Raw genomic sequence first — 16,151 nt, forward strand, 5'->3', positions numbered from 1 at the left:
AAATGTCAATTGTACTTTTTTCCATAGCTGCTGCCTGGCTTGCTGGGTTCCTCCAGCATTTTGTGTGTGTTGCTTGGATTTCCACCATCTGCAGATTTTCTCTTGTGTGTGATATAAATGTAGAGAGCCTTTGCATGGGGTGGGGGAGGGAAGAAAGCCATAATCAAGAAGTCTATTCATTCACCAGGGCAACAAAGTTGGGATAAGGAAAAGAAAGGACAGTATTTATATAAAATTCAGAGGATGGTGGGAACTCAACTGGGAGATGGGTATAAGAGGAGGGTAGACATTATACTTAAACATTTACATATTGGACATACCAGGTTGGATAATTCCCTGTTCAAAATCAACCTCATTTTATTTTTACTATGGATGTCCAGTCCCTATACACCTCCATACCCCACCAGGAAGGCCTCAAAGCTCTTCATTTCTTTCTGGACACCAGACCTAACCAGTTCCCCTCCACCACCACCACTCTCCTCTACCTAGCGGAACTTGTCGTCACTCTTAATAATTTCTCCTTTGGCTCCTCCCACTTCTTTCAAACAAGAAGTGTAGCCATGGCACTCGCATGGGTCCCAGCTGTGTCTGCCTGTTTGTCAGCTACATGGAACAGCCTATGTTCCAAGCCTACACTAGTGACTGTCACGCACTTTTCCTATGCTACATTGATGACTGCATTGGTATTATTTCCTGCACCAGTACTGAACTCTTCGATTTCATCAACTTTGCCTCCAACTTCCACCCTGCCCTCAAATTTACCTGGTCCATTCCTGACACTTCCCTTTCTCGACCTCACTGTCCATCTCCATCTTCAGTGTATACACCGACGTCTATTACAAACGCACAGACTCTCACAGCTACCTGGACTACACCTTGACCCACCCTACTACTTGTAAAAATTTAAATACATCCTGCTGAAGGGTTTCAGCCCAAAATGTCAACAGCGCTTTTTTCCATAGATGCTGCCTGGTCTGCTGAGTTCCTCAGGTATTTTGTGTGTGTTGCTCAGATTTCCAGCATCTGCAGGTTTTCTCTTGTTTGAGATTTTTTGATTGTATTTGAGTTTTTTATGATGGGGAAATTTAGCAGGTATTCTTCCTGTGTCTTTGTTCACCACTCCAACTCACCATGTGGCAGTAGTGCACCTTATATTAGTCTGCTAACCGCCATTAAACTTTACAAGAAGGGTTTAGGGGAGTAGGAGCTACAGACATGGGGTGGAGAAGGGGTAAGTATTGGGGGGTCTACAGGCATGGGGGGGTTAGAGGTTTTACGGACTCAGGGAGTGTATATAGAGGGGTTTCAAACACGGGGAGTGGAGTAGGGAGGCTACAGACACACGGTGAATGAAAGGAGATGGTTTCACAGCTAGGGGGAGGAGAAGGGTGTTATAAACCGGGGCGTGAGGAATTTAGAGATGGGAGGAGTGTAGGGGGCGGAGAGAGAAGGGAAGGTGGAGTCAGGCGGGACAGGGCAGGGCAGGGCAGGGCAAGCCGAGTCAAGACAAATCAAGACATTGAATCACGGTGTCGGGATGGGACGACTGCGAATAGTGTTGTTGCTAGTGTCCGGAGCGTTGCTAGTCGGTTAGTGACCCCGGGAATCCCTCCTCACCCGCCCGGAAACCCCGAACCCCAGCCGGTATCACCCACTTGGACCGGTCTCGCACCCCGGAAACGCCCTCTGTCCTTCGGAACCCCCAACACCCGGGATTGGTCCCCGACCGCGGGGGCGCCACCACCCCCTCACCCGCCCTGACCCTGGGAATCTCCCGCCGGAGGAAGCGCGAACTTGCGCGTGGTTGAATCCGGTTCGGCGCGATTGAGCTCGCTCCCGGCTCGCGCGCTCACGGCTGTTTTGTGTCGGTGCCCAGGCGCGGCGACGAGCGGCGCGCGGCAGGACTGGGGCTACGTATCGGTCCGGGAACGCGCCCAGCTCTTCTGGTGGCTTTTCTACTCGGAGAGGGAAGCGGGCGGTAACTCGTCCGCGCCGCTCGTCCTCTGGCTCCAGGTACGGCCTCGGGGAGAGGAAGACATAGGGAATGAGGGGTAAGGATGGGGATGAGTGGGGGCATGAGGGATACGAGCTAGGGTGAGTGGGGAGAATGAGGGGTAAGGATGGGGATGAGTGGGGGCATGAGGGATACGAGCTAGGGTGAGTGGGGAGAATGAGGGGTACAGATGGGGATGAGTGGGGGAAAGACTATGCAGAACTGTCTGGCACTCAAGTGTCAGGCAGTGTGCCAATTGTCCACTAGTCTGATTCCCGGGACAATCAATAATACAGTGTGATGAAAGATTGGATGGAGCATCCTGGGGTCCAGACAAGGAGAGGAGATCTGTGACGGGCAGCTCTTCAGAGGGGGTGGTTGTTGCGTTGGGGTTCAGGACAAGGGGAGGATTGAAAAATGGAGAAATGTCTTCCCTTGAAGGGTGTGACCTTGTGGGGTGCTATCCCATGGGCAGTGAAGACCATCACTGAATGAATGTAAAAACAGAGATTTTAAGTCAAGAGAATGAATTGCTATATTGCATCAGCAATAATTTTATTGAACGGTGCAGCAGCTTTAAAGGGCGAAATGGCCTCTCCTGTTTGGATATTCCAATTTACAGCAGGGTCCTGGGCACAGAGTAGGTCCATAGACCATACTGAATCTCCCTCTCCTCCCCCTGCAGGGTGGTCCGGGAGCCTCCGGCTGTGGTTTTGGAAACTTTGAAGAGATTGGGCCTCTCGACGTTGACCTGAATCCCAGGAACTATTCATGGGTAATGTTCCCATCTCTTATTGCTGAAACCACACAAGTGCCAATGAGGTTCTTTTGGGAAGTTCAACCAGGGCATTGCATGGCAGGGTTTGGGAATGTTGTGGATCCAGGAGACCTGGGGTGCAGATATGTAGTTCTCTGAAAAGGGAAACAGGCGGACAGGAATTTGGCACATTTTCCTTTGTCAGTGAAGGCACTGGGTGATACAGCTGTACAAAAAGGATGTCATCAAGAGGACACTTTTTCCCAGGTTGGAAATGGCTAGTACAAGAGGTCATAATTTTAAGGTGATTGGAGGAAAGTATGGCAGGGATGTCAGAAGTGTTTTTTTACACTCTCTCAACTCTACAAATCTCTGGTGAGACCACACTTAGAGTATTGTCTTCATTTCTGGTCACCTCATTATAGGAAGGATGTGGAAGCTATGGACAGGGTGCAGAGGAGATTTACCAGGATGTTGCCTGGTTTGGAGAACAAGTCATATGAAGCAAGGTTAGCAGAACTGGGACTTTTCTCTTTGGAGAAGGGACTTGGTAGAGGTCTACAAGATTATGAGAGGCATAGACAGGATGGATAGTCAGTACCTGTTTCCCAGGGCACCAATAGCAAACACCAGAGGGCATATGTACAAAATTGAGTGAGGAAAGTTTAGGGGAGACATCAAGGGTAAGTTTTTTACACAGAGGGTTGTGAGTGCCTGGAATTACTTGCCAGGGATGGTGGTGGAGGCTAAAACATTAGGGGTATTTAAGAGCCTCTTGGACAGGCACGTGGATGAAAGAAAAATGGAGGGTTATGGGGCAATGTGGGTTTAGTACTCTTTTTAAGGATTATATGGGTCAGCACAACATGGAGGGCTGAAGGGCCTGTACTGTGCTATAGCGTTCTATGGGTGCATGGAACACACTGACAGAGTGATGGGTGCATGGAATGCTTTGACAGGACTGGGTGCAAGGACAGGGATTGGTGCAGTCAGTGCTGGGTGCCTGGACAGGGATTGGTGCAGTCAGGGCTGGGTGCATGGAAGGGGATTGGTGCAGTCAGTGCTGGGTGCCTGGACAGGGATTGGTGCAGTCAGGGCTGGGTGCATGGAAGGGGATTGGTGCAGACTGGGCTGGGTGCATAGATGGGGGAGGGGGGGCAGTGGGTGGGTGCAGTCAGGCCTGGGTTCATGGACAGTGATTGATGCAGACTGGGTGCCTGGACAGTGATTGGTGCAGTCAGGGCTGGGTGCATGGAACGCACTAACATGGATTGGTGGTGGAGGCAAATACATTGGGAGTATTTAAGAAACACTTTATGATAGAAAATTGGAGGGTCATGTAGGAGGGAAGAGTTAGGTAGATGACAGAGGAGGTGGTTGATTCAGGTTCAATTTCAACATTTGAGAAATATAGATAGATACACGTATGGGGGGTATGGAGGACTATGATCTGGGTGCAGATCAATGTGAGCTAGATAGAGTAATAGTTCAACATGGACTAGATGGGCTGAAGAGCCTGTTACTGCATTGTGGTATTTTAAGACTCTATCTTAGAGAAGGTTAAAAGGTCAGCTCTAATTTGTGGGCCGAAGGGCCTGTACTGTTCTATAGTCTATGTTGTAACATCTATTTGTGCTGCATCCTTGACAATTGGATTTCAACAGCAAGGGTCCTCTGTTCCTCTGTACTCTCTGGCATTTTATCATTTGTGATATCCTATCCTTAGTAGACCCCCAAAATGGATCACCTCACATTCACCAGGATTAAATGACATTTACCATCCTTTTGTTCAATATATCAACTGATCAAGTTAACCAGTTTACCATAAGTGACGCTGGTACAGTTGATGGAGGTACTGCCTCACTGCTCTATAGAACTGGGTTTAATCTTCACCTCAGGTCTGTCTGTGCAGTGTTTGTATGTTCTTCCTGTGACCAGCTGGGTTTTCCCCTGGGTGCTCCAGTTTCATCCCACATCCCAATGAATATGGATGGGTTGGTTAATTTGCCTCTGGAGTTGGTAAGTGTTTGGGAAGATGAGATGATATGGAGGAAAATAAAAAATGTGTTGATGTAGGATTGGTGTAATTGGGTGGTTGATAATTGGCACAGACTTGATGGGCTGAAGGCCTGTGTCAATGCTGCCTCTCATCCTGCAACCTAACCCTGTCCTCCTCACTATCGAATTTTAGTCTCGTACCTCCTACACTTGTATCCAAATTGTCAATGTTTACGGAGAGCAGAGAGACCTAGAGGTCCAAGTCCACAGTATTGATGCTGGTTTATTATTGTCACATGTACCAAGACTGAGTGAAAAGCTTATCTGGCATAGTCAGGCCTCTGCAACCATGACTCAGCTCAGCCGGCAGTCCGGCCCTCTGGGATTAAGTGTCGGCTTTGGAGCCCGACCCGATCGACAGCCTGGGCCCCCAGCAGCTGGAAGTGGCAGTGGACCCTCCCTCATCACTTAGCCCGACGATGCGACCTGCTGATCAATCCCCACAGGACGCGTCCACCAACCTCAAAGAGCTGCCAACAACACACTGCATCGATGGAAATCTGGAAAGATGCACTATTTACTGAGGAAGCATAGGAGAAGAGCTGGGCTGCTGGTCAGATTGAAGCTGAGGGGCTTTAAGGGTCCCTCTGCCCACCATCCTACTAGCTAATGTGCAACCATAGAGAACAAGGTGGATGATCTTAAAAGGAGACTCACCTACTGCAAGGAGATGCAGAACTGCTGTGTATTCTGTTTCACAGAGACCTGGCTCTCCCCTGCCACCCCCAACTCTGCCATCCAACTGGAGAGATTTTCGATCCATCGGATGGACGGCACGGCATCTTCGGGCAAGACGAGGGGAGTTGGTGTCTGCCTACTGATAAACTGCGTGGTGCTTGGATACAGTGGCACTGACAAGCTCCTGTAGCTCATACCTGGAAACCCTGTTGGTGAAGTGTCATCCTAATTCACCTCAGTCATACTGACAGCAGTCTACGTTCCCTCCCCCCCAGGTGGACGTGGAGAGTGCTCTGAACACACTGTATGCCAACATCAGTGAACTTGAGACCAGGTATCCAGAAGCTTTGCTCATTACAGCCGGGGACTTTAACCAGACCAACCTCAGAAAGGCGCTGCCAAAGTTATACCAACGTGCCTCCTGATCCACTATAGGCCCGAATATACTTGACCACTGCTACACAGCTGTTAAGGATGCCTACCGTTCCATCCCATGACCTCACTTTGGAAAATCGGACCATCAGGCTGTACTTCTCCTGGTTTACAAACAAACTGAAGCGGGAGGTCACGGTGTCAAAAATGGAGTCGTGTTGGACAGAGGAAACAGATGAGGTCCTCTGTGAATGCTTTGAATCGGTGCACTGTTTGGTATTCAAGGACTCGGCAGCTAACCTCGATGAGTATACCTCAGCTGGCACAGACTTTATCTGGAAATGCACAGAGGACTGTGTGTCTCGCAAGATGATCCAGGTATTCCCTAACCGGAAACCTTGGATGAACTATGAGGTCCAGTCCCTTTTGAAGGCTAGAGCTGTGGCTTTTAGGTCCGGGGATACCAGTCGCTACATGGAATCCAGGTGTGAACTCCGGAAAGTCCTTAAGAGTGCCAAGAGGGAATATCGAGCCAAGTTAGAAGCCCAGGCTAACCAGAGGGATGCCAGTAGACTATGACGGTCTAAATGAGATCATGGGGCGCAAAGAAAAGGCTGGGAATATCAATAACTGTAGTGCTCTCTTCCTGACGAACTTAACATATTCTATGCAAGATTCAGACAGAAGAGGACCATCTCGCCCCCACCAGGTGAACCGGACCTGGTGGCATCAAGATTCATCGTCACCGAGGAAGACATCAGAAGAGCCTTCCTGAAGATAAATCCAAGGAAGGCAACGGGCCCAAATGGTGTCCCGGGACGGGTTCTCTGGGCCTGTGCAAGTGAGCTAGCTGGAGTTTTTGCTGACACCTTCAACTGCTCCCTGCTTCAGTCTAAGATCCTTTCATGTTTTAAGAAGGCAACAATAAGCCCGATGCCGAAGAAGATTAAGGTGGGCTGCCTGCATGACTATCGACCTGTGGCTCTGACATCAATTGCTATGAAGTGCTTTGAGTGATTGGTTATGACACACATCAACCATAGCCTACCGGTCAACCTTGACGCTTTGCAATTCGCCTACCGGAGCAAAAGGTCAACGGTAGATGCCATCTCTCTGACACAACATTCCTCCTCAGAACACCTGCAGAATAAAGACGCATATGTAAGGCTCCTTTTCATTGACTACAGCTCTGCCTTTAATACCATCATTCCAAATAAACTGATTCCTAAGCTCTGGAACCTGTGTCTTAGCACTCAGATCTGCAGCTGGATCTTCAACTTCCTCACAGACAGGACCCAGGCTATAAATATAGGGGACAAGCTCTCCTCTACAATCACTCTGAGCACAGGTACCCCACAAGGCTGTGTACTCAGCCCCTTGCTGTACTCATTGTACACCCATGATTGTGTAGCCAAGTTTCCATTGAACTCAATATATAAGTTTGCAAATGACACTACAATTGTAGGCCGTATCTTGGGTAATGATGAGTCTGAGTACAGAGAGGAAATTAAGAACCTGGTGGCATGGTGCAAAGACAATAACCTATCCCTCAATGTCAGCAAGATGAAGGAATTGGTTGTTGACTTCAGAAGGAGTAGCGGACCGCGTGACCCCCATCTACGTCAGTGATGCACAGGTGGAACAGGTCAAAAGCTTTAAGTTCCTCAGGGTGAATGTCACAAATGACCTGAGTTGGTCTAACTAAGCAGAGTCCACTGCCAAGAAGACCCACCAGCGCTTTTACTTCCTGAGAAAGCTGAAGAAATTTGGCCTGTTCCCTAAAACCTTCACTAAATTTAATAGATGCACCGTAGAAAGCATTCTTCTAGGGTGCATCACAACCTGGTATGGAAGTTGTCCTGTCCAAGACTGGAAGCAGCTGTGGAAGATCGTGAACACAGCCCAGCACAAAACACAAACCAATGTTCCGTCCTTGGACTCACTTTACACCATACGCTGTCGGAGTAGTGCTGCCAAGATAATCAAGGACACGACCCACCCAACCAACACACTTTTTGTCCCTCTTCCCTCCGGGAGAAGGTTCAGGAGCTTGAAGAGTCGTATGGCCAGATTTGGGAACAGCTTCTTTCCAACTGTGATAAGACTGCTGAACGAATCCTGACCTGGACCTTCCAAATATCCGGACCTGTGTCTCAGTTTATTTGCACTACCTTACTTTCTCTTTTCTATTTTCTATTTATGATTTATAATTTAAAATTTTATTATACTTATTATTGATTTGTACTCCAGGGAGCGTGAAGTGCAGAATCAAATATCGCTGTGATGATTGTATGCTCTATATCAATTGTTTGGCAACAATAAAGTAATAAAGTATTAAGTCTTCATACAGATCAAATCATTACACAGTGCATTGAGGTAGAACAAGGTAAAACAATAACCATGCAGAATAAACTAAAAGCTATTGAAAGATTGAAATGGCAGTAAACAATAAAGTGCAAGATAATAACAGGGTAGATTGTGAGGTCAAGAGTCAATCTTGTACAAAAGGTCCATTCAAGAGTCTGATGATGAAGTAGAAGGTGTCCTTGAGTCTGGTACATGCTTTCAGGTTTTTGTATCTTCTGCTTGATGGAGAGGGAAAAGAGTATAATGGTAATAGAAAGTTTGTGGACCCTGTACAATTTTCTCTATTTCTGCATAAATGTAATTTAAAATGTGATCAGGTCTAATGTAAGTCCTAAAACTAGATAAAGAGAGCCCAATGTAATAAATAACATAAAAACATTATGCTTGTTCATTTATTTATTGAGAAAATTGATCCAACATTACATGTATTTGTTGGAAAAAGTATGTGAACCTTTGCTTTCAGTAACTGGTGTGACTCCCTTGTACAGCAATAACTTCAACCAAATGTTTCCAGTAACTTTATCAGTCCTGTACGTCGGCTTGAGGAATTTTAGTCCATTCCTCCTTAAAAAATTGCTTCAACACTGGGATGTTGGTGGACTTCCTTGCATGAAGTGCTTGCTACAGGTCCTTCCACAACATTTCTATAGGATTAAGGTCAGGACTTGGTCTTGAATTTTCTTCTTTTTAAATCATTCTGTTTATTTACTCTTGTCTTTCAGATCATTGTCTTGCATTGCCCAACTTCTATTAAGCTTCAGGTGAAAGACTGCTACCCTGACATTCTCCTGTAAAATGACTTGGTACAATTTTGAATTCATTGTTCCCTCAATGATTGCAACCTGTCCAGGCCCTGAACCAACAAAGTACCCCCAAACCATGAAGCTCCTTCCACTATGCTTCACAGTTAGGTTGAGATTTTGGTGTTGGTGTGCTGTACCCCTTTTCCTCCAAACTTAGCAGAATGCATTTCTGCCAAGGAGTTCAATTAAATTGACTTTATTTCTTACATCCTTCACATACACGAGGAGTAAAAATCTTTACATTATGTCTGCATCTAAATGTGCAATGTGCAATCATAGTAATTTATAATAAATAGAACAGTCAATGTAATATAGAGTACACTCAAGTCAGTGTGAGTTCATCAGTCTAGTTTCCTGGTGGAATAAGCTGTCCCGGAGCCTGTTGGTCCTGGCTTTTCTGCTGCGGTACTGCTTCCCGGATGGTAGCTGCTGGAATAGATTGTGGTTGGGATGGCTTGGGTCCCCAATGATCCTACGAGGCCTTTTAACACACCTGTCCTTGCAGATGTCCTGAATTATGGGAAGTTCACAACTGCAGATGTGCTGGACTGTCCGCACCACTCTCTGCAGAGTCCTGTGATTAAGGGAGGTACAGTTCCCATACCAGGCAGTGATGCAGCCAGTCAGGATGCTCTCAATTGTGCCCATGTAGAAAGTCTTTAGATTTGGTGGCCCGTACCACCTCTCCACAGAGCACTGTCCTTGAAACATTGTGGAACATCCAGGTGCTCTTCTGCAAACTTGAAACCTTCTGGAGAGCAGTGGTTTCTGCTGTGGTGTCCTTCCATGAACACCATTCTTATTTAGTGGCTTTCTTATAGTGGACACATGATCAGAGACTTTAGCAAGTTCTAGAGATTTCTGTAGGTCTTTTGCTGTTTGTGCTCTTGGTGTGATCTTTGCAGGACCCCCATTCCTAGGGTGACTAGCAACAGTATTGAATATCCTCCATTTGTAGACAATTTCTCTTATTGTGGACTGATCAATATTCAGGTCTTTAAAAATACTTTTGTTACCTTTTCCAGCTTCATGCATCTCTACAATTATTTTAAGGTCCTCTGAAAGTTGTTTTGATTGAGGTATGATGCACATAAACTGCTTTCTTGAGAAGCAAGTTGGTTTTTGTTGGTAATGTATCTTTTTTAGAGGGCAGGCAACCTCTACAACCCACATCTCCAATCACACCTCATTGACAGGTAGCATGCAGTCAGACTGTCAGGAAAGGCAAGCAGGTGATGGGACAGTTGTGGCCTACAGGCTGGGTATCAAAACATTAGAGATGCAGAGTCAGAAAGGATAGCAAATTTAGTACTCAAGGTGTTGTATCTAAATGCACATAGTATAAGAAATAAAGTTGATGATCTTGTTGCACTATTACAGATTGCCAAGTGTGATGCTGTGGCCATCACTGAATTGTGGCTGAAGGATGGTTGTAGTTGGGAGCTGAATGTCCAAAGTTACACATTATATCAGAGGGATAAAAAGGTAGGCAGAGGGGTGGTGTGACTCTACTGGTAAAGAATGGTGTTAAATCTTAGAAAGATGTGACATAGGATCAGAAGATGTTGAATCCTTGTGAGTTGAGTTAAGAAACTGCAAAGGTAAAAGGACATTGGTGGCAGTTATATAGAGGCCTCCCAACAGTGGCTGGGATGTGGACCACAGATTACAACAGGAAATAGTAAAGGCAAGTCAAAACGGCAATGTAACGGTAGTCATGGGAGTTTTTAACATGCAGGTCAACTGGGAAATTCAGGTTGGTATTGGATCTCGAGAGTGAGTTTGTTGAATGTCTAAGAGATGGCTTTTTAGAGCAGTTTGTTGTTGAGCCTATGAAGGAATCAGCTATACAGTATTGGGTGTTGCGTAATGAATCAGAGGCGATTAGGGAGCTTAGCAATCAGTAATCACAAAATGAATAAGTTCAACTTGAAATTTGTTAGGGTGAAAGTAAAGTCTGATGTAGCAGTATTTCAGTGGGGTAAAGGAAATTACAGTGGTATGAGAGAGGAGTTGGCCAAAGTAAATTGGAAGGAGCTGCTGGCTGGGATGTCAGCAGAGCAGCAATGGTGTGTGTTTCAGGGAAAAATGAGGAAGGTGCAGGATATGTGTATTCCAAAAATGAAGAGGTACTTAAGTGGTAAAATAGGACAACTGTAGCTGACAAGGGGAGTCAAAGCTATTGAAAAAGCAAAAGAAAGGGCATACAACAAAGCAAAAATTAGTGGGAAGATAGAGGAATGAGAAGTTTTTACAGAGAGCAACTTAAAAAAATCATTAGAAGGGAAAAGGTGAAATATGAATGCAAGCTAGCAAATAATTTAAAAGTGGATAGTAGAGGTTTTTTCAAGCATATTAAAAATAAAAGAGAAATGAGAGTGGACATAGGACTGCGAGAAAATGAGGTAGGAGGAATAATAACGGGCAGAAGGAGATGGTTGATGAACTAAATGAGTATTTTGCATCAGTCTTCACTGTGGAAGACACTAGCAGTATGCCTGATGTGGGTGAAGGAAGAGAAGTAATGCAGTTACTATTACAAGAGAGAAGGAGCTCAGAAAGCTAGACCTGAATTTACATAAGTCACCCAGATGGATGAACTGCGCCCTAGGGTTCTGAAAGAGGTAGTGTTAGAGATGGTAGTGGCATTAGAAAAGATCTTTAAAAAAAAATCATTGGATTCTGGCATGGTGCCAGAGGACTGGAAAATTGCAAATGTCACTCTACTCTTTAAAAAAAGAGGAAAGCAGCAGAAAGGATATAATAGACCAGTTAGCTTGACCTCAGTGGTTGGGAAGATGTTGGAGTCAATTGTTAAAGATGAAGTGAAGTAGTACTTGGTGTCTCAGGACAAAATAGGACAAAGGCAGCATGGTTTCCTTCAGGGAAAATCCTGCCTGATGAACCTGTTGGAATTCTTTGAGGAGATTACAAGTAGGATTGATAAAGGGGATGCAGTGGATGTTGTATATTTGGACTCCCAGAAGGCCTCTGACAAGGTGCCACACATGAGGCTGCTTACCAAGTTAAGAGCCCATGGTATTACAGGGAAGTTACTAATATGGTTAGGGCATTGGCTGATTGGTAGGAGGCAGCGAGTGGGAATAAAAGGATCCTTTTCTGGTTTGCTGCCGGTGACTGGTGGTGTTCTGCGGGGGTCAGTGTTGGGACCACTTCTTTTTATACTGTATATAAATGATTTAGATGATGGAATAGATGGCTTTGTTGCCAAGACTGCAGATGATATGGAGATTGGTGGGGGACAGGTAGTGTTGAGGAAACAGGTAGGATGAAGAAGGATTTAGACAGATTTGGAGAATGGGCAAGAGAGTGGCAAATGAAATATAATGTTGGGAAATGCATGGTCATGCACTTTGGTAGTAGAAATAAATGTTTTCTAAACGAGGAGAAAATCCAAAAATCTGAGATGCAAAGGGACTTAGGAGTCCTTGTGCAAAACACCCTAAAGGTTAACTTGCAGGTTGAGTTGGTGGCGAGGAAGGCAAATACAATGTTAGTATTCATTTCAAGAGTTCTAGAATACATGAGCAAGGATGTGACGCTGAGGCTTAATAAGGCACCAGTGAGGCCCCCACCTTGAGTATTGTGAACAGTTTTGGGCCCCTCATCTTAGAAAAGATGTGCTGGCATTGGAGAGGGTCCAGAGGAGGTTCACAAGGATGATTCCAGGAATGAAAGGGTTATCGTATATGGAACGTTTGATGGCTCTGTGTCTGTATTCACTGGAATCCAGAAGGGTGAGGGGGGATCTCGTTGAAACCTTTCGATTGTTGAAAGGCCTAGACAGAGTAGATGTGCCTCGTGTGGCACCATGTCAAAGATCTTCTGAAAGTCCAAGTACACAACATCAACCGATTCTCTTTTGTCTATCCTAGTTATTTTTTTTTAAAGAATTCCAACAGATTTGTCGGGCAAGATTTTCTTTGAGGAAATCATGCTGACTACGGCCTATTTTATCATGTGTCTCCTGAGACCTCATCCTTAATAATTGATTCCAACATCTTCCCAACCATTGAGGTCAGACTACAGTTTCCTATCTTCCTGCTTGAAGAATGGGGTGACATTTGCAATTTTTTAGTCTTCGGGAACAATTTCAGAATCTAGTGATTCTTGAAGCCTTCGCAATCTCTTCAGCCACCTCTTTCAGAACCCTTGGGTATACACTATCTGATCCAGATGACTTATCTACCTTCAGACCTTTCAGTTTCCCAAAAAAACACCTTTCTAGTTATGGTAGCTTCACACATTTCATGCCCCTGACACCTGGAACTCTCACCATACTGCTAGAGTTCTCCACAGTGAAGACTGATGCAAAACGTTTATTCAGTTTGTCCGCCATTTTGTTGTTCTCCTGCCCCCATTACTACCTCTCCTGCTTTGTTTTCCAGCAGTCCAATATCCACTCTTGCCTCTCTTTTACACTTTATGTATCTGAAGAAACTTTTCATATCCTCTTTAATATTGTTGGCTAGCTTTCTTATTCCATCTTTACCTTCTTAATGGCATTTTTAGTTGATTCTGTTGGTTTTAAAAAGCTTTCAATCCTCTAACTTCCCACTAATTTTTGCTCTATTATATGCCCTCTCTCTGGCTTTTATGTTGGTTTTGACTTGTTACCCACGGTTGTGTCGTCTTGCCTTTCAAATACTTCTATTTGGGATATGTATATCCTGTGCCTTCCAAATTGCTTCCAGAAATTCCAGCCATTGTTGCTCTGCTGTCATCTCTGCCAGTGTTCTTTTCCAACCTCTTCTGGCTAGCTTTCCTCTCATGGCTCTGTAATTCCCTTTAGTCCACTGTAATACCGATACATCTGACTTTAGTTTGTTCTCAAATTTCAGGGTGAATTTGATCATATCACCTGTCCCCGAAGGGTTCTTTTACCTTAAGCTCTCTAATCAATTCTGGTTCATTGCACAACACCCAATCCAGAATTGCTCAACCCCTAGAGGGCTCCACCAAAGCTGCTGTAAAAAGCCATCTCTTAGGCATTCTAGAAATTCCCCCTCTTGGAATTCAGGACCAATCTGATTTTCCCAATCTACCAGCATATTGAAATCTCCCATGACTTTTGCAATCTTTTGGCATGCAATTTCTGTCTCCCATTGTATTTTGTAGACAATATCTTTACTACTGTTTGAAGGCCATTATACAACTCCCATCACAGTCTTTTTACCCTTGCATTTCCTTAGTTCTATCCACAATGACTCAGCACCTAATCACTTCTTTCTATGGACTTGATTTCATTTTTTACCAACAGAGCCACGCTGCTCCCTCTGCCTTCCTGCCTGTTTTTCTGATACAATTTGAACTTTTGGTCATCTCACACACAACTAGAATCTTCTTTCAGCCATGATTCAGTGCTGCCTACATCATACCTACCAATCTGCAACTGTACTACAAGTTCATTTGGTACCATATTCTGCACGCATTCAAGTACAACGTCCTCAGTCCTATGTTCACTCTTTACGATTTTGTCTGCCTTTTACATTGCAACTCATTCTGTTGACTGTAATCTTGCCCTATGAACAGCCTCTCCTCACTACACATTGCCTCTGTTTGTAAACCAGCTACTTCATCCTCAGCACTATTATCCACCTTTCCTACGATCCTACTTGCATTGAAATATACGCAGCTCAGGACACTAGTTGGACCATGCTCAACCTTTTGATTCCTAACTTTGAGGTTTTACCAGCATCTGCCTCCACAACCTCTCCACTAACTGTTCTGACACTCTGGTTCCCATTCCCCTGCAACTCTAGTTTAAACGCCACTATGCAGCATTAATGAATCTCCCCACTAGGATATTAGTCTCCCTCCAGTTCAAGTGCAAACCATCCCTTCTGTACAGGTCCCACCTTCCTTGGAAGAGAGCCCAATGATCCAAAACTATTATGCCCACCCTCCTACACCAACTCCTTAGCCACATGTTAAACTCTGTAATCTTCCTAGTTCTGGCCTCACCAGCACATGGCATGGGTAGCGGTCCTGAGATCACAGCCCTGGAGATCTTGCTCTTTAACTTGGCACCTAACTCCCTGAACTTCCTTTGGAGAACTTTGTCACTCGTCCTACGAATGTCATTCATACCTACATGGACCATGACCTCAGATTGTTCACTCTCCCACTTAAAAATGCTGAGGATTCGATCCGAGATATTCTGGGCCCTGGCACCCAGGATGCAATGTACCATCTGGGAATTTCGTTCTGGCCCACAGAACCTCCAGTCCATTTCTCTAATGGATGAATCCCCTATCATCACAACGAGCCTTTTCTATCTTCCCCCCCCCCCCCCACCCCTTTCCTTCTGAGTCACAGAGCTGGACTCAGTTCCAGAGACCCAACCTCTGTGACTTTCCTCTGTTAGGTCACCAGTATTCAGTGTTATATGTTGAGGGGGGTGGCTGCAGGGATACCCTGCACTGGCTTCTTAACCCTTTTCCGACTGTCACACAGACTCCTGTGTCCTGCACCTTGGGTGTAACTATCTCTCTGTATGGCCGATTTCTCACTCCTTCAGCCTCCCAAATGATCCCGAGTTCATCCAGTTCCAGCTCCAACGCAGCTGCAGCTGGATTCACTTCTCACAGTTTGTAGTCATCTGGGACACTGGAGGTCTCTCTGCTTTCCCACATCCCGCAAGAGGATCATTCCACCATCCTTTCTGGCATCTCTACTGTCCTAGCTGAGCAGATGTAAAAAAGGGAAGAAGGTAAAAAATCTTAACCTTGAGCTTTTCTTTTTTTGCTTTCTCTGGATGAAGTGTCAAAGAGCTAGAGCCTCAAGATCATCACTGACTCTGACCACTGTGACGATTGCTGCCTATCCATACTGTTTGAATCGGAGTCTTTACTGTTCAAATGCTCGAGGGACAAGAGTAGGGCCAGGAGATGGTATCTGCCATAAGTCTGTTTTGACAGTTACTGAATTGTAGTGGGTTCAGTTTGTCCAGAAGGCTGGAGTTATTGTGTGCCATGACTGGCCTCTTGAAGCACTTTATGATGGTAGTGTCAGGGCCACCGGCCAGTAGTCACTTTGTGATGGTAGTGTCAGGGCCACCGGCCGGTAGTCACTTTACGATGGTAGATGTCAGGGCCACTGG

General features: G+C 45.5%; 1 protein-coding gene across 3 annotated transcripts in view; it reads left to right on the forward strand.

Annotated features, from left to right (window-relative positions):
- Positions 1-1,456: 1,456 nt before the first annotated feature.
- scpep1 (serine carboxypeptidase 1) overlaps positions 1,457-16,151 on the forward strand; it is a 38,644-nt gene continuing 23,949 nt past the window's right edge. For 2 of the 3 annotated variants that reach the window (XM_059948141.1, XM_059948143.1), the window contains exons 1-4: positions 1,457-1,589; positions 1,877-2,013; positions 2,679-2,768; positions 8,948-8,986. In XM_059948141.1, coding sequence (XP_059804124.1) covers positions 1,538-1,589; positions 1,877-2,013; positions 2,679-2,768; positions 8,948-8,986 — 318 coding nt within the window. In that variant the 5' untranslated portion in view covers positions 1,457-1,537. The remainder of the gene's footprint in view (positions 1,590-1,876; positions 2,014-2,678; positions 2,769-8,947; positions 8,987-16,151) is intronic. The other variant, XM_059948142.1, reaches the window with a different exon arrangement.

This window comes from Hypanus sabinus, chromosome 23 (genome assembly GCF_030144855.1).
Source record: "Hypanus sabinus isolate sHypSab1 chromosome 23, sHypSab1.hap1, whole genome shotgun sequence".
In the NCBI taxonomy this organism is placed as follows: Eukaryota; Metazoa; Chordata; class Chondrichthyes; order Myliobatiformes; family Dasyatidae; genus Hypanus; species Hypanus sabinus.